The 23,753-nt window shown below is 32.2% G+C and overlaps 1 protein-coding gene and 1 pseudogene across 5 annotated transcripts; one reads left to right on the plus strand and one right to left on the minus strand.

Annotated features, from left to right (window-relative positions):
* Positions 1-6,320: 6,320 nt before the first annotated feature.
* On the minus strand, positions 6,321-11,065 carry LOC149889066 (uncharacterized; annotated as a pseudogene). The gene is made up of 4 exons (XR_016452980.1): positions 8,817-11,065; positions 8,170-8,643; positions 6,621-6,686; positions 6,321-6,489 (listed from the first exon to the last, which is right to left on the minus strand). The product of XR_016452980.1 is annotated as an uncharacterized LOC149889066 (transcript).
* Positions 11,066-12,582: 1,517 nt separating this feature from the next.
* LOC145189416 (uncharacterized) lies at positions 12,583-18,847 on the plus strand. 4 transcript variants are annotated; one of them, XM_090087498.1, is made up of 5 exons: positions 12,583-12,766; positions 13,415-13,525; positions 14,036-14,066; positions 15,143-17,316; positions 18,335-18,847. In XM_090087498.1, exons 1-4 carry the CDS (start codon positions 12,653-12,655, stop codon positions 17,287-17,289), a joined length of 2,403 nt encoding a protein of 800 aa, XP_089943624.1. In that variant the 5' UTR covers positions 12,583-12,652; the 3' UTR covers positions 17,290-17,316; positions 18,335-18,847. The 4 variants fall into 4 exon arrangements, with proteins under 4 accessions (XP_089943624.1, XP_089943623.1, XP_089943625.1 ...); XM_090087497.1 differs by lacking the exon at positions 18,335-18,847 and having other exon boundaries at positions 15,143-17,336; XM_090087499.1 differs by lacking the exon at positions 18,335-18,847 and having other exon boundaries at positions 14,039-14,066; positions 15,143-17,336.
* The last annotated feature ends 4,906 nt before the right edge of the window (positions 18,848-23,753 follow it).

The raw sequence follows: 23,753 nt of genomic DNA on the forward strand, positions 1-23,753 counted from the left end.
CCCAAAGTTGGTTTATAGAAACTAGTTGTTTTATTAACTTTTAAGCATGTTCCTTTTATATTTTAGCATTTTAAGTACTTTTATTGAATTCAGCATCAAAAAAACATTATATATGTTTATTTTCATATTTTTGCCATTTTTATTTCTTATTTTTTTAAGAAAAATGTTTTTTCAGAATGTTATGAAAACCGGGTCATTTTGGGAAACCAGGTCGATATTAAAATTGCAGTATCTTGTCAACCGCTCAACATTTTTAGCTGAAATTTTATGTGTTAACTTTTCTTTTTAAGATGCAACAGCCAAAGAAATTTTTAAAAAATTTGAGGACCCATGGTTCAAAATTTTCTAAATTTTGGGTGATTTGATGCGGAATTACCCGACTTCCTTAAATGCAATTTCACAATATTAAACTCATAATGGAACGAAAGTACCGATATCGTAATGTTTGAAATTTATTTGGAATAAGAGTAACTAAACCGAATTATGTTACGCAATATCTGTGGTGTTTTAAAACAAATCTCTTGTGGGATAAGTACAATAAGTAGTAAATTAATAAATTTTTGTAGATTTATTCCTTAGTGATTGTCAAATAAATTGTGTGAACCCCATTAAGAAAAAACAACAGTTTGTTAGTAAAAACTTTGCGCAACACTTGCGCAATCCATTAATTGAACTTCCAATGTCTTGTGGGGGATGTAAAATTCGTTCTAAATTCGAAGTTTTTGGTATTTAGCGTTTTTAGATAAAATGTCATCACTGGTAAAAACCCCGGTTAAAATTTAAAAAAAAAAGTTTAAAATGGACAACCCTAATGTACCACCTTAAGTACATTCTAATTACATTACTTTTTTTATAAGTTGTTGCTATTAATAACTGAAACTGACGTGGTCTCGAAGTTTTGTCGGAAAGTGCATATATAGTACAATACAGTTTATACACATTTGTGTCCTTAGATACTGACACATATGAACGTATAACACATAATGAATACACATCACACACATAAAAAAAGTTTCCAAATTCAGGCGCTTATCCAGGAGTTTACAACTGTGTTGCCAAATTTTATTTTCGCGGTTGAAATTTCGATAAAAGATTGGTATTTTAATATTTTTTCACAGCATTTATTGATTGAATAAAACTTTGGTAACGTATAATAAGAACCATTACGGACATGGCAGGAATCTCTATTGCCAAATCCGTAAATTACGGCAGACAAATTTAAATTTTTAGGGATATTCCTTATGCGAAAAAACCCAAAACTAACTTGACTGCCATTAAATTTAAACTATGTGGCCATTGCCACAATGGCAACCCCATAGATCCGCGCCTGAAATCACACCCAAACGCAGAGATATATATAAATTATATCCAATTTACACCCACATACACAGATATATATCTGTGCATAATATTAAAGCAATATTGAAAGTTATGAATATTTTATGTTTTAGCAAATCATAAACATCTATTTTCAAATCATAAACATCTATTGGAATTTCAGTTGAAAGATATATTACAATTTCACATATAGAAATTCACAAATAAATAGAATGAACATTATTCAAAAATTGCATTAATACATTTACAGTTTTAACAACATTATATTCTAATATTATTTTCAACCTGCTGAAATACTCAGTGCAATACGCCGGGTTTTCCAGCTATTAGATATAAAATTTTACTCTGTTAATCAGAAATGTAATTGTAGCTATGTTGTCATGTTTTTGGAAACTAAGCCACATTGTGGTAATGTAGCATCAAACATATTGATAAATCACAATAATTTTCACGGTGCATAGGAAAAATAGCTCTAAGACCTTGCAACACAACCCCCCAGAACTTTTTTTTTTTTGTTTTTTTTTTTGCTTATCATTAGAAAACATTTCCTCATTCCAAAAATGTAAACGACAACTTTTTCTAGTGAGGGGCCTAAGAAGAAGTCATATATTTTAGAGGAGTGCCCAGGAATTTTATTGTTCAAGATAGGTAACTAAGAGACATGGGGGCAAACTAGGGTAATTGGAGCTAAACCAACCCCGCCCCGACCCCTAACTGCCCCCTTCCTAGAACTACGTCTCCTTTAATGTAAAAAAAATTTTTTTTTTTATTCTATCATAAACTAGATCAAAATTCATCGACAGATTTCAAATTTCATCAAAAAAACTCTTATCGTTTAAGATTTATAACCATGCAAAGCTTAAAATTACCCCCCCCCCCCCTGAAATAACATTAAATGGTCTCAACTTTTAAACGAAAATTTTTTTTTTATGTAATTTGAAATGTGTGGATGAATTTTGATCTGATTTAATATAAAACAAGCAAAAAATTGAAAAGTGTTTTTAGGAACCATACCCTGGGGAGGGCTATTAGGGGTCGAGAAGGGTTTGTTACAATTATTTATTACGGTAAAAAAAAAAAAAAATTCTGGTCTTTATGGTTAGATTATGACTGATATTTTACATTTCAAAATCAATTTAAAAGTTTGTTCATAGGAGGTTTAATATTTTACTTTTTACAAGCTACATTCCTGCAAATAGAAAGCTACTTTATAAGTTCTTGTAGTTGTAAGCAACAACCGCGTTTTTTAGCGCCTCTATATAGTTTGGGCTGTGCTCTCCAACTTTTCTCATTCGCCAAAACTGATAAAAATCCTGATGAATGGATTCGAGACCTTGTTAGGTCCAGTAACCTAAGCCTATAGAATAGTAGAAGTTCAAAAGAAATGCAAGTTTATTTAATAAATATTCGTAAATTATGCAAATTTTATGATTCAACTGTAGAAGTATTTAGAACTATAGAGTATTTAGTTACTAAAATTATAAATTATTTTTTAATCAAATTTAAAAGTTATTATTCTTATTCTACCTTTCATGTTGATGTATTCGATAATATGTTGCTCAACTATGTGTACCTTCAAAGGAATTGTAGCCCTTAGATTTCTATAGCTCGTAGAGAACTCCTCTAAATTTTTAAGATATGTGGAGCTTAACTATTTTCCAAAACAAACATGGACTACTTTTTCAAAATCTCTTTGTGGATATATTTGTACCTTAATATATTTGGCAGCGGAAACTCCAAGACCAGACTCTTGAAAAAACAGTTCAAAGCTGTCTATGCTTTTAAGCAATTTATTACCAGCATTGCCTTCCAAACGATGCTGCCCTTGGTAGGACACTCTGCAGATGTGATTCTTAGACAGATATTGGTTAACAAACTGTAACCCACACTCCTTGTCTTCAAATAAATTTTTTTCCATCTCTTTTCAAATTTTGTCAACAATACCTAGCAGTATATCGCGAGGTTAGAATTATTTTGTTCTATCTCCAATTTTAAAAGTTGGGAGAAAATGAGTTACTAACTTTAGTTAGTAATAATAACTTTTAAAATACGCATTATTTTATAAATTCTTTACTAAATAATTTGCTTAAACATAAGTTATTTAAAGTATAAGTAACTATTTCTTAAAAAATAAAAGATAAAACTTTAAAGAATATTTACTTTTAGAAAAAATCAAAAATTTTCTCCCAACGTTTAAACTTAGAGATTTAACAAATTAATTCTAACCTCGCGATATGTAGACCAGGAATATTTACGAATTCTAGTTTTTTTTTGTTTTCGCCTGTTAATAAAGGGGGATTAACAACATTTGTGTACTTTTTTGCTTTTTTCAAATTTGCACCATTAGCCATCCGTTGGTCGTACAATCTACACAAAGACTCTAGAACTAGAAGAGTATAATGATCAGCTTTTTGAAAGTCAGGAGATGACGTCATGCAATACGGATAAGGGTGCTTTGATGTTGCAGTTTGTTTTCAAACCATTTGCAGCAAAACCTTTAGATCTTTAGATACTGTGTAATCTAAGGATGAAATGTTTAACTTATTCAAAATTAATCGCATGTTTTGGTACTTTTTGTTCAATGAAAGCAAAATGGCCAATATAATAGTTTTGTGGACGCTTGAATCTTTAAAATCTTTAAAATCTTTGCACGCATATCCGTCACACTTAATCAATTTCTCCGGAATTTTATTATTTTTTAACTCCAGTTTTAGGGTTATTGACAGTGAAACTTTAGGGAATCCCTGCCCTCCGTCTACACCTAACTTCAACAACTTTGTTAATAGTTTACTTACCTCTTCGCTTTCATTTAATTCTTAAAGCAATGGAAGTTTATCACAATTGAATAATTTTCCAACCGTTTCGTTGTCCTCAATCAGTTTAATATTGAAACCAGATTCCACACTTTTCCGTCCTGCCTCACTTCTCAGAAATCGTGCAACTTCAATCATGTTGCGATTACTTAGAAATCATAATAAAGTTATTACAAAAATCGGCTTTAAACTTATAACAAATTTATTTTTAAAAGTATTTTTAAGCAACAAAAACTTACCTGGGATGTATTTTTAATTGAAGTTTGTTTAATTTATCTAAAGAAAAGAAAGGTTTCTTAACCTCAGTTTTTCCGAAAGAGATAGTGATTTGTTAGGACCAAAAGTTTTCAAAGCTAAGATGTTCCGAGTCATTTGTGCTGAAATCTTTGATAGATCTGGACAGAACTTTTCCTTGCGTTGTTGGGGATGTTGATTTTACAATGGCAGTCAAATTCTTTTTTCTTTCTAATTTCGTACAGAGATGTGGAATTCCTAGTCCCACTTAAGCATAGCAATCTTGAAAAATTAGTCTTTCTGCAGGTTTATTTGAAACATCTTCAGCGCCTTGATAAACAAGTTTTCCCGACACACATTCAACCATAGGGGCCAATATTTTTTCCGCTTTTGATTTGCGCCCATTTTCACAAATAAAACATTCACATTTTCTCTCTCTAATAACTCTGGTATTCAGTTCTAAATTTTATAGCATATCTATAGCAACTGTAGTAACTGAAATAGCGAAACTAAATTTTAACTGAAGTAAATTAAAGATCAATATAGTTATAATTACCTTCATAACACGGCCGCATAGTAAGGATCAGTCCCTGCAAGCCTTTTTTTACATTTTGAGTAAAGCATGGTAGGAACGTCAGGATTATCCGCTGAATAACCTTTTCAGAATATAGTTTTGATAAGGTTTGAGTAGTCATTTTTCTTTTTATTTAGATTTAGATAGGTTGTTTCAGCATTATTTATATTTCTAAGATCCTTGCCTTTCCTGAAGTAGCAAATGCAAAAATTTTCAACAAAATCACTATGTTCTTTTGTATGTTTAGGCATTTTAAATGAATGCTTCAAATAAAAACTTCTGATTTGGATTGATAATATTGGCATGATATATCGGTCATATCAATCAAATGTCAATATACTGGCTATAAACATGCTTTCAGTTCGTATATCAACGCGTACAAGGAGTCATTATGTAACTGTTAACAATTAGCAACTGCTAGCTTATACTAATTGTTAATAATTAAAGGTTGCTTTGCTTTGTTTTTGTTTCAACAAAAATGCAAATATAAAGTAGTGAAAACTACTTAATAAATAAAAATTATTTATCCGTCTGTAAATTTCAATGTTAAACAAAGATTTTTAAAAACTTAAAAAAAAAAAAATTGATAAATCTATCACAAACATTTCTGAAAATCTAAATACAGGGGCATGGACATGATTTTGTGGTGTTCGAAACGATCCCCCGAATCCCTCCTAGGGTATGGTTCCTAAAAACACTTTTTAGTTTTTTGCTTGTTTTATATTAAACTAGATCAAAATTCTGGATTTAAAATTACATCAAAAAAATATTATTTTTTCGGACCGCAATCCAATTCGATACTTTCAGATCGGATTGCAATTCGAAAATTTTTTTTCGAAATGAAATCCGAACCGCTATTACTTTTACTCATTTATACGGATTCAGAACAAAAAATGCTTTTGAAATAAGTTTCATTTTTATTTATTTAAAATATTCATGTATACAATGAAACGAAATGATTTGCATGTTAAGAAATCAAAAAAGTCAAAATCAAACTTAAAGTTAATTATTTTCCAAATTCATTTTCTGCCCACACAGTATTTTGAGTTTTTCTGAGTTTCTTAGTGTTTTTTTTTCTTATATACCAACATCTCAACCTTTGAAATTGAAAGACTGGTTCTTCTAGAGCTGTGTATATTCCCTGCTGTTGAGATGTGGCAGGTATACAGAAGTTTTTTCTGGCCAGCCTTGACATCATTGGGTAAATATACTGGTTTTGTTTCAAGAATTTCAGTACATTTGTACTTGCTGGAACTGGTTTTTTCATTTAAATATCCCTCAATTTCAACCGAAATGGCTTTACTGGTGCTTGTTTCACCTCCAGGATTAATATAACCTGCATCAAACACTTTCTTCCTCAGTTATACAGTGAAATCAAAGTTGTCATCATCTTCATCATCCAACATTGAAGGGGAAGAAGTGCTTTGACTAGCTAAAATTTCATTTTTTGACCGTTCTTCCATAGCTTTCTTTATTGCAGTTTTGTTTATTTCAAATTTTTCCCCCTCATCCACAAAGCACATGCCCTTGCTGTTAGGATTTAAAAAATGAGCAGTAGAGAATTCAATATTTATCAGCTCCTCTTTGAATCTTTTGTTTAGATCTTCATAGAATTAGTGAGCAAGCTCTGATGACACCTCGGTTTTTGGCTTGACACATGCCTTACATTTTGCCTTGTTTTTCTCCACCTAGTTGAAGAATTCTCAAGTATTAGATAGCCAAGGCATCTGAAAAGAAAAAAAAAAAAAAAAGAAATAACATAAAAATGGAATAAACTGGATTATTTGAATTTTTCCTTAATTTTTGTCTTAACAAAAAATGATATTTTTGAGGCATCCATAAAGTTTTCAATAAAAGAACAAATTATTTGCCTTAGTTGTTGAAATGAACGTAAGAATTTTTCAAACTAGTTTTTATGTCTATTTCTATTTTTGTTTCTATTTCTATATAAGTAGAAGAAATATAACAATATAAATATCGGACCAATCCACTAATTGAAGCAAAACGTAAAGCGAATTAATTTGCAAAGGAATTCAATCCACAAAAAATAAAAATCCGCAAAAATTCAGTTCCAAAAATTCTTAACTTTTAAATCAAAGTAATATAATAATGGCTTACCGTAATAGATGTAAGTGAAGAATAATAGACTTGTTGATTTGTTGAACGAATTGTTGTAGGTTAAGATTTCCAAATCCACTGTTTATATGACGTGCACATAGTAAAAATGTAAATTTTTGGACCGCACTATTTATTGGTGTCTCGAACGGAAAGTGATTTGTATAATTCGCTAAGCGAATTAAAGTTAAATTGATTCGTAAAAACTTTTCAGATTAAAAATCCGAACAGCAAAGAGAACCCGCAAAAAAAAATTTCGCTAGTAGTTCGTAAATTAGTTTTCGGATTATGGTTTGTAAAATTTTTAACGATCGGACTGTTTTAATCCGCCAAATAAGTCGGATTGACTTTTTGCGGATTTTATGAACCGAATCTCCGGTGCCTAATAATTTTCATAATATATTTCTCAAAAATCGTCATAAATAATTGCTAATTCATATTTACAAATTTTTGGTTTTCACTGATAAAAACTATTAAAATTATTAGCACCGTAATCATTTTCTCGCGGGGGCAAGGAGTTGTTGAAGGGGTTTGACTTGGTTTCACCCATAAGCACCCTGAATATGGAGTCTGGGTGGTCCAAAATTGGCTTAAAACCTTCCCAAGTAAAAATTAGATCTCTGTGCAAAGTTTGGTGATGATCGAATCGAAACTGTGGATTTGTATGAAGAACACACCCACATACAAACTTTGGGCTTTACATATAAGATACAAGTACGGCGTACTTTTTAACAGGCCAATTCACCGTGCCGAGGACGTCATAAACTGGAGGTGAGTGTTTTTAAATAAAAAAAGTAAACACCTTGTTCCTTTTTTTTTTTATGAACTATGTACAATAAAACACAATATATATTTTTTATCAACAATTTGCAGTAAAATATATATATATATATATATATATATATATATATATATATATATATATATATATATATATATATATATATATATATATATATATATATATATATATATATATGTATATATATATATATATTTTACTTCACTGCATAATGTTAGTGCAATTATCAATTTATATATTTCAGGCATCAGAAAAAAAGATTTTTTTCTTTTTTAGCCTGTGTTATTAAATACTTGAGTTTCAAAATTTTTTGTTTTGGTTCTTTTTCAGATCTTGGAGAATATAAATTACAATAGTTTTTAAAGAATATATTTGAAAGTATAACCCCATGGTTTTTTTCATATTAGTTGGTATGATTCAGAAATACACGTATTATCAGCTACTTCACAAAACATTATATAGCAGTATATTACCCATTGACATACCAAATCACCAGGCACTGTTAATCTCCCACAATTGATTTCCTCAGTAAAATCTCTGAATTTCTTATAATAAAAATATGAGTCATCTGAATCTTTATCATTTCTGAGAATATATCCGGCTATGTAAATCAGAGTCATTTTGACATCTATAAATAATATTTTTTCTAATTCTGGTAAGTTATCAAATATCAAACATTTTTCTTCATTTAAGTAAAAACCATATCTTTCACAAGATGCCCTGATGTAGTAAAATCAAGACCAACACCATTATTGTCTAAAGGTGAGCTTCCACTCATCCGTTTTTCCTACAGGAAAGGGAAAGGGATGGGAAAATTAATCACTTGAGCATGCGCAGTGATCAATTTTCAAAATTAAATTACAAACTGCGCACGCTCACGTGATTAATTTTCCCTTCCCTTTCCCTTTCCCGGAGCAAAAACGGATGAGTGGAAACTCACCTTAACTGCAAAAGTAATTTAGTTTTTATAAAACCAACTTTCTCAAGTATTTGTTGAACAGTAATAAAATATGTACCACCTGATCCTTGTCTGAGTTTTCCAAACAGCTTCTCTAAAGTATCAGTTGTAAATGTTCCAAGCAAAACGTATTTATGACTTGTAGACAAGAGGAACTTTGACAACTCCACAAGACCATTACAATTATGATAAAGACAATCAGAAGTATCTTTTGAGAAACATTTAAAACAAACATTTTGAGAAGAGCACATTTGTTTAGCCATGTTTCCAAATTCTAACAGTTTTTGAAGATAAAAATCACCAGAAGAGAAAATAGCAGCTCAATTTCGATCATACATACACATATCTGCATAAGGGCTATGAACATTAACGATCCTCCAAAATTCAATAATCATTGAAAGAAAATAAATAGTATCATCAACATCTTTTAATTCTGTGTGACATTTTAAGGCACACAGTTTCTTCACAAAATACTTTCAGACAAGTTGAAACCATTTGCCTTTCAATTGGTATGGGAAACACAGCAATGTCAGTAAGTTTAGACATTTTACTCATTTGATTTGATTCTAATTTATGTAATGCTAAAATGTGAAACCATTTAGCAACTTTTTTTTCTTTGTTAACAATAAAACTAAAGTTTTTGAGTTTTTTCAGTAATCCAACTATTGCGAATATTTTTTAAAAGGTGTACATAATCATATAAAAGATATATATTATCTTTTGTTCGCCAAGGTACACCATCTGTCTCAAATTTCTTGAAAAATACCTGATTTTCCCTGTTACCATCACAAATTATAGATACAACATGACCACCTGCTGTTTTTATGGCATATAAAAGAAAGCTAGTTTGCTCAAAAAGAAAATTTGAATCGACTTCACACACGGAGAGCATCTCGCATAAAAATTTGGGTCCACCAAACAAACTTACTTTCATAAAACATAAAAGAGTATTAGCAGGAACACTTGGATTGTTAACTGCTTTTCCAAAAACTGTTCCCCCATGGTACTGCAACATAGTCTTAACATAAACTTCATCTAATAAAAGAATGCAATTTTTATCTCTAATATCTGTTAAATTTAAAAAAACCTTTTGTAGATAAATATCCTCATGAATAGATTTCACTTTTGATGTTAGTCTTGTTAATGTCTTAATGCTATGAAGTTCAAAGTCTTCTATGAGACAATTATATGTAGCACATGACATTGCAAAGTTCTCAAATGCTCTAACGATTGTTTCAACAGAATGCTTTTTATCGGTACCAAGTTTATCACCCATTGAAAAAAGTTGCTGTTGAATAATATATTTTTTTACTACTTGTCTCATAAGTATTTAAAAATCGAACAGCTTCTGTAATATGGGACCATCTACTTAACATGGTAATTCTGTTTTTTGAGAGAGTTTTTATTATACAATCAACTCCACAATGAAATAATTCATAATGAAAATTATTATCTACTTTCAGAACAAACAATGGCACATCTGCGTTATGGAAGAACTCTAATAATTGAATCAATACTATATTCTGTTTTAGTATTAAATAGTATATCAACTCCATTTAAGTTGTAGTTTTCTATGTTTGTTTTCAGACCATTAAACAATTTTATAACATCTTTAAAATTGAACTCAGACAACTTATCAGGTTGAAAATTTCTAGTTTCTGAATGAGTTCTTGAAGTAGTTCTGGGACAAGTTGATGGCTTCGAAATTTAACTTGGTTTTACACACGTAAACACAGATGAAGGATCACGAGGTCTTTCTTCGCCATAACCTTTTGTTGAAACATATCCAACAGGCCAGTGTCTTTCACAAACAACGGTGTCTTTCCTATCTGGTATATTGTCTTGGTATAACAGCCAACCACTTTTTTCTTTCTTCTGGTGTTGGAGGAAGGCGAAAAGTTTTTTTCTTTGGAGTTTTTATCATAATTTCGTTGCAATTTGTAACACAGCATTAACGACTCATGTTTATCATAAATATTATTGAAAACGTAAAAATTTTGACTAAATAATTTAGTAAGACCTTCAGAACTTCTCATTTATCAAAATTTGGAAATCCAAATTGTTCGCCTCCAGTTTTTGACGTCATCCGCACGGTTAACAGGCCTGTTATAAAGTACGCCATGGATACAAGCGATTTACAAACGCAGTGTTTGAAAGTCATTATGAAAACTTTGAAAATATCAAAAGATTAATCTACTATTTTCAGTATGTTCTCAAAACATTTGCAAATAGAAATTAAATTACATAAAATTCTGACGGATTCGTCGAAATTTTTTGGTCTCGTCTAACCAGTCACATCAACTTCCTTTTAGTTAATAAAGCTAACAGTAATAGAACCAAGTTTTAAGCTTAATTTTATATAGCTAGACATTCTTAATACTTTAAGAAATTACGCGGGCGATGAAAAGAAATTGAGATCATTTACTTGACTACTTTAGTTTATGTATAATTTGAGATATAGTAAATAATACAAAATATCAACTAGTTTTGTAGCTACTTAGAGCACTATGGTTTCATATCCAGTAAACTACTCCATCTTTTATATTGCTGTAGATATCCAGTTTATGAATATTATAGAATTTTCTATTTTCATGTTTAACAACAGAAACATATACAGTTTAGGATAAATAACTTATACTTAAAATGATTAAAAATACAATAGCGAAAAAAATAACTTGTCACAGTTTTAAAGAATTTAGCAAAGCCAATTTATGGCAAACCGCAAGAATAACTAAGTATTTATTATAATATTAACATAGTATTAGCATAGTATTTATTATATTAACATAGTATTTATTACAATATTAATATAATATTAACATAGTATGACTTACCAGCTATATATAAACTAATTTTTATTTGACAAAAACAAATGGGTTATAATGTGCTTTTTATGAAAAATGAAATAATATATGAAGAGCGAAAACATGAATTATCTGGCCGCATTTTGCATGTTAATTATAAATTTGATTAACTTTTTAAAAGGTTTTGCTTTATCAAATGAATTATAAAAAAGCCATTTAGGAAATACACCTACTTAAAGAATAATGCATAAAGGAATATATATATTATGGAGCTTATAGAGTGGTCGAGGCAAAAGATGACGACATGTCGCAAAAAATACAAAAAAAAAATACACAAAGTTAAGGCTGGTGAATGAAGGACCAAGGAGTTGAATGAAACCAGATCTTGACAAAAAATTTTATTTAAGTTTTTTTATATTTCGCTATACTTTTTTTAGTCATTTTCAAACTATCCTCCCAGGTCAATTTTATGATTGGCAGACTTTATTTACCCTAAAAAAGTTCCCAAATTTACAAACTTTCATCTTGAAAATTTGATGAAAATCTGTTCGTGCCGACAACTAATTTCCTTTACCTTGGTATAATTTGTTTAGTAATTTGTCAACGCGTGAAGTAGTTACTTATTCTTGAATAGTCTTATAAAACAAATGCTATAAAAGTTTAAACTAATACCACGTGATCAGAGTTTCTGTTTTAAAACTGTGGGTAGCCATTTTAATAGATTTTTTTCTTGACGGGTGAAAATTTAGAGTTTGTCGGAAAATCGCATGGCTGGCTGATTTCTACGGCCTCTTTGATGTAAAACAATCAGTTGTACGTCCATCTCCTATACGTCCATGGTCAGATAAAGGACAGTTTACCCTATAAGCGGAGATGAACTGAGTTATATTATGGATTAAAAATTTAAAAAGAGAAGCGTTATAAATTCGGACGTAAGGAGACAATTTTTTTTGATAAATGTAAAATAATGACGGAATTCGGCCAGGAGATTTTCCGAAAAACTTAAACATAAAAATGGCTGTAAATGACAGATTTGCGCTAGCAGTGAAGAACGAATTAAAATCTGATCTATTAAGACATAACTTTTCACTAAAAGCACGGCAGGTGCTAGATGAATGTAATAGTGAGGTATGAATCAATTTTTTTATTGGTAGCTTTAGGTCATTCACAATTATCCTAGAAATAAGCTGTACATGGCTTTGGTATATAAATCCCTTACAGCGAGCAACTTTTAGCTCGCTAAATGTCATAAGTTTATATTATTCTTTTTTAAACAATTTTTCTATTGTTTTAAAGTTATCTACTATCAATTATTTGTTGTGTTTCTTTTTTTTTTCTTTTTTTTTTCTTTTTTGATTTTGTTTTTGATTTTGTTTTTTGTTTTGTTTGTTTGTTTTTTTTTTTAAATTTCTTTTTTTATTCTTTATATTTTTAAAAATTAGAGCTATCTTAAACACGAGTATGTAAAACATTTACAAAGTCTATAAAAGTTCTTAAACCAACTCCTATAATTTCTATTAAAACTTAAGAGCTCAGTCCAGACATTATTCTTGAACTTTGGCAACAAAACCAGTATTGTGCGCTCATTTAACTCCTCCATGCCCACTCAAGAACCTTGGTAATAAATAAAAAAAAAGATAAATTTACTTGCTTACTTTTTAGAGAGTATACTATTGTTAGAGTAATTTAAAAAGATTATAATCATATTTAAAATTTTTGATATATTTATGCCATCTCATTATTATTTTGAACTAGGACTAGTTCCTTTCTTTATAGTTTTTTGGCAGTTATTATAAAATTGTATGGGAAGCCTCTTGGGTTCCTGCTGGAGTGTTATCTTTAATTCCTGACATAATTGAAAGTTATCATAAGACTAATGGAAACGAGGTATCAAATTGTTGTTCTTATTGTTTTTATAAAAACTTCCGTTATGCAAAATTTTACCCTTGTTAATTAGCATAAAAGTTTATTTTAAAATATTTTCCTATAGTGTTTTGCAGCATTAAAAAAATTAAGTTTTGACACATGCATTAATCTTCATGTTTTGAATACCTTTGCACTGTATCACTTGCTATTCTTATAAATAATTCGTTTTAAGGATATTAAGCCAATCAGTTGTTTAAATTTACTTGAAGATAAAATATCATTTTGTGATTATATCTTCAAGAAAATTGATATATAATCTGGCAGAATGTTATTATACTTTAAATAAATTCTTTTAGCACTTTGCATGTAATGTAATGCAGGAGTATTCAAAACATGGGTCAAACAGTTTATGCAAAACTTAACTTTTTAAGTATTAATGCCACATAATTCTGCAAGTCACTGTTGTAAGTATAACCTTTTGTTTATTAATGGAAAGGGCTAACAAATTTGAATATTATAACCTTTATTTAGCAGAGTGCAACTTTGGTTCCTCAGAATAATAGTAAGTTATAATTAGATTTTACATATATGACCTGCATTTTTTTATCCAGTGGTGTGAAATATTTAAGAAATTTAAATATGTTATTAAGTTGCCCATACTGAATAGGCTGTCTGTATGTTTTGGCATGAACAATTTTTAAAAACTTACAATTGTTTTCTGTGTTTTGTCAGCAAAATAAAACATTTTTAAATTTTTAAAAATTGGATATATATTTTTAAAAACTAAGTAAGCTTTATACAATTGAATCACATTCACATGCAATATACAATACACATTCTTGTATTTGGTTTAATAGTTGAAGTTTTAGAAAGTTAGTTATTATTCTTAGTAAGATTTCATTTTTAAATTGATTCCTTTTTTTTTGAAGTCTCTTTAGAAAGTTGCAGTGAGTTGATTGAAAAGAGGTAAAAGAAGGCAGATTGCAACAGGTTGATTTTTTTTACAGACTAATGTGTTACCTGAGACCAGAACATAAATGCATATATTTCTCAGTTGTTATTTTGATGCAAAATTCTTAGCGGTTATCAGTGGGTAGAAACCAGTTAAATAGTAGTGAACATTTCCTTTTGGAGGACTCCCTTTGGGTTTTTTATGGGAAACATGTGCATGTTAAATTATAAGTATTGAAACAATAAAGTGAGAAGGAAAAAGAGAGGCTGAGAGGAAAAAGAGAGGCTGAGAAGAAAAAGAGAGGCTGAGAAGAAAAAAGAGGACGAATAAAGTTTGTAATAAGTAGAGTGTAGAATAGTAATTTCTTTCATTTGAAACAAGAAAACAAAGTGTTATGAAAAAAACAAAACAATAAAGAGCTCTCAAGCTGTTATTAAGCTATATGATATTATTTTGATAAAATTGATTTTGGTTTCATTATAAAATTTGTTTCAAATTGGGTTGTTGAAGTAACAAGAAAACAAAAAAAATACTTTTTGTTATGCAAGTTCAAATATTTTTTACACTTTTCAATACTTTTTGTAGTTTTAGTTCTTTGTGCCTTTGCTTACTTAAGCTAATTTTTTGAATAATTATACTATGATATTTCTAAACTGTTATAAACCAAACATTTTTTTATATTTTAGACATTAAAGAAAATCAAAATGGCTGCACTGAAAGCAACAGTGGTAAATGCTCATTTTGTAAGGAGATGTTCCCTAATCATTTCTTGCCATTCCACGAAAAGGAGCATCTAACATTTAGTAAATATTCAAATGGTACCTTGAATAAAACTTCACATGTTCTATTAGTTACTGTTGCTGATCAGTTTAATGTAAAGAAAACCATTGATCCATGCAAAAATGTTTCATTAATAAATAACAATGTTTCTCAGGAGTGTGGCATCAATTTACCACAAGTAGGATGTGAAAGTCAATTTGATGTAGCAAAATTGTCTAATGCTCAATTTCAAGAACGTGTCCCTCAATATGATTGTGTAACTTGTCATAGGAAGTTCTTTTCTAAAGACTTGTTTAATAAGCATGTTGAACTCCATGCAGAGTCAATGAAGCTTCATAGAAGTTTACGGTCAAATCACAGTATGAAAAAGGATTTTCGAAATAAGTTACTCTTAGGTGAAGGACCTACGTTGTGTCCTGTTAATTCTCCACAAAAAGAAAGCACTACTGGTACTGTTGAGCCAGTTGAGAGAGAAAATTTATTGAAGAACAACCTTGAAGAAAATGGTAGTTCGATCTCACAAAAAAAACGTAAAGTTTGCGATGACATCCCACCAAGAGCTCTTCAGGCAGCTAAAAGATATATTAAGACTGTTATGTTGAGGAAGAAACAAGAGCAGTATTTATCTGGTGCAGACGATTCAATCAATTCAGATGAGCAGGCATCACCGATTATGTCTATGGTAAATGGGCGGCAATCATACGGTTGTAAGGTGTGCAAAAAGGTATTTTATAACAAGTTTCACCACAGAGAACATTATAATGTTCATAGTGGTGAAATGCCTTACCACTGTGAGTTTTGTTCAAAGCGTTTCAGGCAGCGATCTGGATGGAACCGACATATAAAGTTGCATCACAAATACGAAGTATTTTGTGGGCCAATACCTAATCCAACTTTGGGTGTAAATCAAGGTGGGTCTCCTGAACCTCAAATTATTCATGAAAGTATTAATATAGAAGCTGGTCTTAATTTGATTCAAGGTTTGAATGATGATTCTACTATTCTTCCCGAAAGTAATGTAAGAAGTAATGAAGAAAAAAACAGTGCAGCCTTATTACCTACAAACAATCCGCTAAGCCGTAACGTATTAAGCGATTTCAATAAAAATAATAAAAAGTCAAAAGCTGACGTCGATTATCGTATTGGTGAAACTTTAGATTTTAAACTAGACGAACAAACCTCAAAAAATCGTTTGCAAAATCCTCAATCTGTACCTGCTTTACCTGTAAGCCTAAAGAATTTAAAAAGTTCGGTATCCAAAATGTTAGCATCAGACTTTCCTTCCTATCCTAAAAGTGAAACAAAAAATACAAAACTAAAGAGTCCCCTTGATTGTGCTTCAGCCATCGAAGAGTCTTCTAAGTCGCTGCCTGTAACAAACGGCGACCATTTCTCACGTGACATTACTCCGGTGGAACTTCAAAAGAAAGGTCGTAAATTCCGTTCCGGACGTGAGAAAAGGTTTGAATGTGGAGTTTGCTTTCGAAAATTTCTTGCTAAGTCGCATCTTAATGATCATAAGATGATACATACGGGTGAACTTCCTTATAAATGCATGTTCTGCAGTCGACCATTCCGCCACAAATCCGGAATGAACAGTCATCATAGAAGGCACATTGAAAAGGGTATTTACAATCGACCTATCCGTTCAAGTGATAAAGACTTGCCACCAGGGGCTTCTTGTCTACCATTGAGATTAGACGATTTAGAAAACGAGCTGGAAACCATCAAAGAAATATCAAAACAGAAAAGAAAAGCACGAGTTCCTAAGCAAGTCAAACAACAAGTAGCCGAAGAGAATGCTCCGTTCTATTCTATCCCAAACGAATCAGTTTTACAAGCCAATGCAAATCAACGGTTCTCTTGTAACTTTTGCAGTCTTGTATTTCCAATACGTACGGCGTACTTGAAACACATGAACAATGTCCATAAAAGCGCCACAATTTATCCTCCACAAGCATATATTCCAGAAGCAACAGCCTGCGCTGCAATCGATACAGACTTCTTTAGTGATAAACTAGAGATAAAGCAGGAACTGGAAACTGATCTTTAGTTTGGAAGCCTTAATTTAGAAATGATAGTAAGTGTTACTCAGTTACAGTTACTTAGTTTTCATTACTTAAGAATCGATAACAAATTACACATAACACCACATAATAGTTAACATAAAGGAATTGCGTGGTATATGATCGAGGTTTTGTTTTTGGTTTTATTCTATTTTTACCTAATGTAAAAGGACCTAAATAAGTGTTGGGTAAAATGGAAAAATTGTTCCAATTGATGGAAAAACAGAGATTCTTTAGGCTTATAACATGAGCTGAGACCTATTTGTAAGTTTTCATTCTTTGCTTTTTCATGTTATTTTAAAGAACTCTCATGTTTCTTCTTTAGAAGTAATCAAATACTAGCTTTCAATAACATTTTCAAGTAGTTCAGATAACTAGAATATGATATTGAAAGGTTTATGAATAAGCAATCGGTAGAACCATGTGATTGCTATGGAGTTTGATGTTACAGCAAAAGTAGCTGTGTAAATTGATGTTACAGCAAAAGTAGCCAAGTGTAAAAAGGTCGTCTGCCCGTTGAATTAATCCGAACTTCTTTGTTTCTCTTAACTTATTAAATATTCACAGATTGTCAAAAAGCTATTCCCGGATTGCTGAGTCCTCAAAAGTTTCAGTTTTGCTTAAAATGTTTTAACGTCATTTTTCAGGATGTCCAAAAGCGATGTCTTGCAAAAAAATCTTGGTGAGAAAGCGTACTCTATTTGTTCACCTTAAGAAAAAACACTACCTATATGAACAATAGAGTCAAAAATAAAACTGATAACACTGGTCAGCATAACTTTTTGCTGATTTACGTTTAATTATGAACAAACTTTTTTAAAGAATTTTAAAAAATTTTTTTAATTTTCCTCTTCTAATAAGGCAAAATCCACTTTTTTATTGGATTATTTGTCAGGTTATTAGGCAATTTCGCAGCATTGTTAGTGAACAGGAATTAGAATTTAATGAGCAATCACCAGAATGAAAAGTTTTTTAAACCTGCATTAGGAAATTAAGCAGTATATCCAACCCATATTTGGTTGCTTTTTACAGGTGATTGACTAGTACTTACTTGATCAAAAAGGCGGAAAATACTCACAAAGCCGGCGCCGTTTTGGTAGAAGCACACAGCTACCTCACACACACATGCACGGTCAACTCAGAATGACCATTGACCACAACCACAAAACAGTGATAGGTCTCTGAAACATGTAGCAACACATTGGGCAAAGTTGGGTCAATGTTAAAATGCACAAATGAAAAACTTGATGATAGAAAAAATCTGTTTGACATATTTGAACTCAGAGACTCCTAATTCAACTGTTAAACTAAAATAAAAGAAAAAGTTCTCTTTTTGTTGACCAGTGTAATTTTGGATTTCTAAATTTAGTATAATGTCCAAAAAGATTTAGCATAATTTATTGAGATGCCGTAGTGGAAATATTTTGGATTCCGCACATTCATCTAAATTTTGAACGTAAATATGTGTGCAAAATTTCCACCGATCAAAACACCAATCTAAAGATATCTTTGTTAGAAGGTAGAAAATCCTTAAGTGGAGAAAAATATTAAAATAATTAAAATAAGCTTTAAAAAAACAGTAGTGAAAGTAAAGAACCAAACGCATAAAGTTTACTATCGTTTTTTCTTGCTTTATCAATTATAGCCTTTCTTATTACCTCCATTATGTGCACCATGTTACCCGACAGGTCCCAAAAGAGAGGATTGCAGCCGGTGCATCGCAATAGTTGAGTTTAGGGGATCGATCTTAAACTTCCCTTTTGTTTTTTTTTTGTTTTGTTTTTTGTTTCTATGACGGATGTAACTTAAAACAAACAGGATGCAAATTTGAATGAAAGGGAAAAGGAAGTAGTTGGTCACAAACAAGATATATGGAAATAAGTTTGAGACTGCTAAAGAAATAAAAATAACATATACTAGATGAACGGGTTCAAAGTGGGAAAAAATGTGCGCAGGATATACCATACCTTTTTAAAACCTTTCTGACCTCTAAAGTAAGAAAATTTTATCTAGAAAGTAAATTATTGAGATCCAAGAAGAAAAAGAATGAATTTTTTTAGAAAAGAAAAAGTTGGTTTTCTATAACCCCCTCGGGTACCACTTTTTAGTTCAATCATGAACTTCTCCTTGACTTAAGATTATTTTTTAACTATTCACAAACCTAACATGTATTCACACTGAAAAGATAATATGTATTTACTGAAAAGATAATATGTATTCACTGAAAAGATAACATGTATTCACTGAAAAGACATGTATTTTATTTAATGGGATTAATGTTCTCCAAGGTCTTATCAACGCAATAAAATTTTTTATCAAACGTAACAAAAAAGTTATAACTATTTTATCATAGATCTTATGCTGCAACTTGAAAAGACTTTTTGAAACATTTGCGACTTAAATAATCGCGCAGAGAGAGAAAGAGAGAGAGAAAATTTAATATGACTTTGAGCTAGAAGCAAAGCCTTCGCTTTGACGTGGACGGGTTCAACGAGGCTCTAAATTTTTGCTTGCAACGCATCTAACGGTGAACAAAGTGGAAAAGCCCGTTTCACTTAGGGTGCCTTAAGTTTATAACCTTGTTTGCCGAGCTGTTGCTCTCACAGCAGGTTTCATTTTTATCTTTCTTTTGTTTTTTTTTTCTTTTTTTTGCTTTTTTCTCCCATCTACCGAACAATCCGAAAAACGATCACTTTGAATCTTCGCAAAATGTGCAACATCGATTTAGTCGCGCAACACTAATAAACAAACGAACACTGCTCAAAACATTCTAACATCACTACATTTTTGAAAAGAAAAAAAAACTACAATCAGTATAGTTTCGGTGGGCATTCATCATATTTTCCGAGACATTGTCCAAGACCACGGTAACCAGCTTTAGCGCAAAAGACTAATCCGTACGGACATGGCATGCATATCGCTCTCTTGTTGACACATGCTACGTAGCCAGATCGAGGCTCGCTGTCAATAGCGTAGTTGCCGTCAGCACGATAGATGCAGTCCTTTGTAACGTCGACACCTAAAGTTCGAAGACAAGATTAAACGGTGAGCTTCTTCGCTCAAAAACAAATAGCAAGTTTACCGCGCTCTAGTTAAACACGCAACTGAGTTAGAAAACAAAAGCGCAACATTCTTAGGTAAGCTTAGCTGAAGCAAATTGTCAAGAAATCTCTTACCGACACAATAAACGCGCGTTGGTTTGTAGTCTGTATTCTTGGGTTCGTAGTCTGTATTCTTGGGCTCGTAGTCGGTTTTCTTTGGTTCGTAGTCGATTTTCTTGGGTTCGTAGTCGGTGTTCTTGGGTTCGTAGTCAGTTTTCTTGGGTTCGTAGTCGGTTTTCTTAAGTTCGTAGTCGGTGTTCTGGTGTTCGTAGTCGTCGAATTGCGCTGCACGCCATACGTTTGCTGTGACAGCCAGAACATAAGCCGCGATGAAAACTATTTTGGTTGTCATCATTGTCAAGCCGTTTGAAGGTTTTTTGAATTCGCTTATGCTTTGCGTTTGAACTTGCTTGCATTTGCTAAGCGAGTTTTTAAAGGCGTTCTCAATAGACAGTTGTGGAAATAACAACTGCACTAATTTGCGAGTAATGTGCTACATGAGCGCTAAAAAAGTAATAACGAACTAACAAGTGCTTCGTTGGAGGAAACGCGTTTCGTTTCTGCGAAAAGTTCACGTCACCAAAGTGTTTTGGCACAAAGTTATACTCAGACGGCGCAATTAGAAAAAAACATCCACAAAAAAAATCAAAGCAAAACAAATCAAACGAAAGCACACCTAAATCGACTCAACTAAAAACGAACGAGCGCAGTTTCAGAAAGCAGTTCAGCTTGGTTTCTTTGATGCCCACTGTAGAGCTGAGAAGGCGTTGCTTTTTCAAATGCACTTTAATGCACGCAAGAAGACATGGTCTCTGTATCATTCACTTTTTCATATCCTTCCAACAAAGCAAATTTCATATCCTTCAAAAATGCAAATACAAATCGTGAAAATGTTGGAATTAAATAAAATTCTTATTCAAAGCGTACTCATATTAAACTAATTAACGCAATCGGCTTAAACATTTTTTGTAACATCTTTTCGAACTGTAGCTCACTTCAGCTTAGCTAGCGCTCTAATTCGTATTTCTGATTCTTTTGTTCCAGAAATTTTCAGTGTTAGTAATAAGTAAAAAAAAAAAACAAAAAACGAAGAACTGCTGCATGTGAAAGGTAAATCAGCAATATTCCGTTGTTTTTTACTTTAGTAATAAGTATTTTAAAAAGAATTTAAAGCATCATGCAGAAGAAAGCTTAACCAACAAAAAAAGAATTGCTTTTTTTCTTTTTAAATAGAACGTTAACGTTACAACATGTGTAAACTTACACCAAGCTTTGATCGGGAAGCAACACGTTTATGTACGGTACAAGTGGTAGAAGGGCAATTGCTTTTGATCGCTGCAAGTTTTGCGCTCCTTTGTATCACGCATTTCATTCGCAAGGAGTGAAATCTCTCCCGTAGGCTTAAAATTGAAAAGAATTAGAAACTGTTATACCCCGTTGCATTTATATTTTACCTCCTTTCTTTTATTTCTTTAGTCATATACTTATTAGCAGATTCGCTTCTTTAGTTAGATGCTTGATAGCAGATTTACAACATACTACGACAAGCCTTAACAGCTTGTTGTTCTTGTAGTTTATCATAGTGCAACGTAACTCTGTTATTTTATCATCAAAGTGTGTTAGGGTTTAGTTTACTGTCACCAACAAAACTACACGCATCTTCAGAAGCAGTGGAGTCTGTTAGCTTGTACACTTTGATATCGCGTTAGAAGAATGTAAATTTAAAAAATGAAATAAAGCCGCAGCCGAGTTTAACTCTTGTTAATACACATGTGTAATAAAGCGTTGTAAATATTAAAAAACCTAAGCATTAAGCTGTTGGAATTTTGTTTAGCACCTCTTCAGTCGCTTAAAGATCACCTTCGAACATTACGATGAACTTCATGTTTAGGAGAAATACTATGGTGACTACTGGCAGCGTGACTTATGCAGCTTCGTTTTATGGAGACTTAAAGGATTTTATTTTCAGTGCCGTAGCGACTCTTGCTTTTTTACCGAGCCGCGTGAAATGGACGAGGAACTGTTTCTTGCGGGTTGGCTCACGGGGAAGTGAGACCTCTCTGTCTTGTTCTCCAGAAACATGCTGAGCTTGTTTAGTATGTAATGACGCGTTATTCATGCATCAACTCATTTATGCGGCACGTTTTGTTGACGAAAACGTCTCAATTCATAGTTTTAGCGCAGAGTACGGAACGGTCAAAAACGTCAATCTTAAAGAAAACAAAATTTCACTGATGTTTCCGACGCAGCAACGAGTCAGCCGCAACGCTAAGAAAAAAAACGTCTCACTGGAGTTTCGATCGGGCCAATCCGTTAGCGAATGTCTTTGTTTGTGACTTTGCGACTAAGTTGTTAGGCTCAGAAGTGATGTTGAAAGTAGCCGATTTGTATCAATGCCCGAGTGGCAAGCCGCGACGCTTGCATTTGACAAACGCTGAACAGAGTTAAGCTGAAGCAAAGACGATCTCTCTCCCCTTTGATTTGCACGATCGGTTAATCGTCAACAACCTGGCCATTCTTTAACAGGATGACCCGGCTATGCAGACGAGTAGCATTAACGTTCGGCCGTGAAAGTGCGACCAATGCGCCGCCAACTATCTGTCGACGCGAAACAGCTAGCTGAATATACGCGGTGTAAAATTCAGGTTTTTACCGAGCGAACGGCAAAGGTAATTTCCGGCTGACCGATTTTGCCGAGAGAACAGTCCTTTGCTGAGCATACAACTCGAAAAAACCTTTTGAAACATTTTCTACTTAAAAAATTGCGCAGAGAGAGAGAGAGAGAGAAAGAGAGAGAAAGTTAAATCTGAAATTGAGTTTAAAGCAAAGTCTTTGCACTGACGCGGACGGGTTCTACCGGGCTTAAAGTTTTGGACTGCAACGTATCTAACGGTCATTAAAGTGGGAAAGGCCGTTTCACTTAGGGTATTTTAGTTTGTAACATTGCTTGCCAAGCTGTTGCTACCGCCGCCTGTCTCTTTATTATCTTTTTTTTTTTCCCGAATGATCCAGGAATAGATCAATTAGGATCTTTGCAAAATGTGCAACATCGATTTTGTCGCGCAACACTAATAAACAAACGAACACTGCTCAAAACATTCTAACATCACTACATTTTTGAAAAGAAAAAAAAACTACAATCAGTATAGTTTCGGTGGGCATTCATCATATTTTCCGAGACATTGTCCAAGACCACGGTAACCAGCTTTAGCGCAAAAGACTAATCCGTACGGACATGGCATGCATATCGCTCTCTTGTTGACACATGCTACGTAGCCAGATCGAGGCTCGCTGTCAATAGCGTAGTTGCCGTCAGCACGATAGATGCAGTCCTTTGTAACGTCGACACC

This window comes from Hydra viridissima, unplaced genomic scaffold (genome assembly GCF_058129835.1).
Source record: "Hydra viridissima isolate aposymbiotic clone 2 unplaced genomic scaffold, HvirCarnegie_v1 scaffold_5, whole genome shotgun sequence".
Lineage (NCBI taxonomy): Eukaryota > Metazoa > Cnidaria > Hydrozoa > Anthoathecata > Hydridae > Hydra > Hydra viridissima.

Coding starts and splice junctions, on each gene's coding strand:
- LOC145189416 (XM_090087498.1), top strand. CDS start 12,653: ATGGCTGTAAATGACAGATTTGCGCTAGCAGTGAAGAACGAATTAAAA. Junction 12,767..13,414: donor TAGATGAATGTAATAGTGAG/GTATGAATCAAT, acceptor CTTTCTTTATAG/TTTTTTGGCAGTTATTATAA. Junction 13,526..14,035: donor ATAAGACTAATGGAAACGAG/GTATCAAATTGT, acceptor ACCTTTATTTAG/CAGAGTGCAACTTTGGTTCC.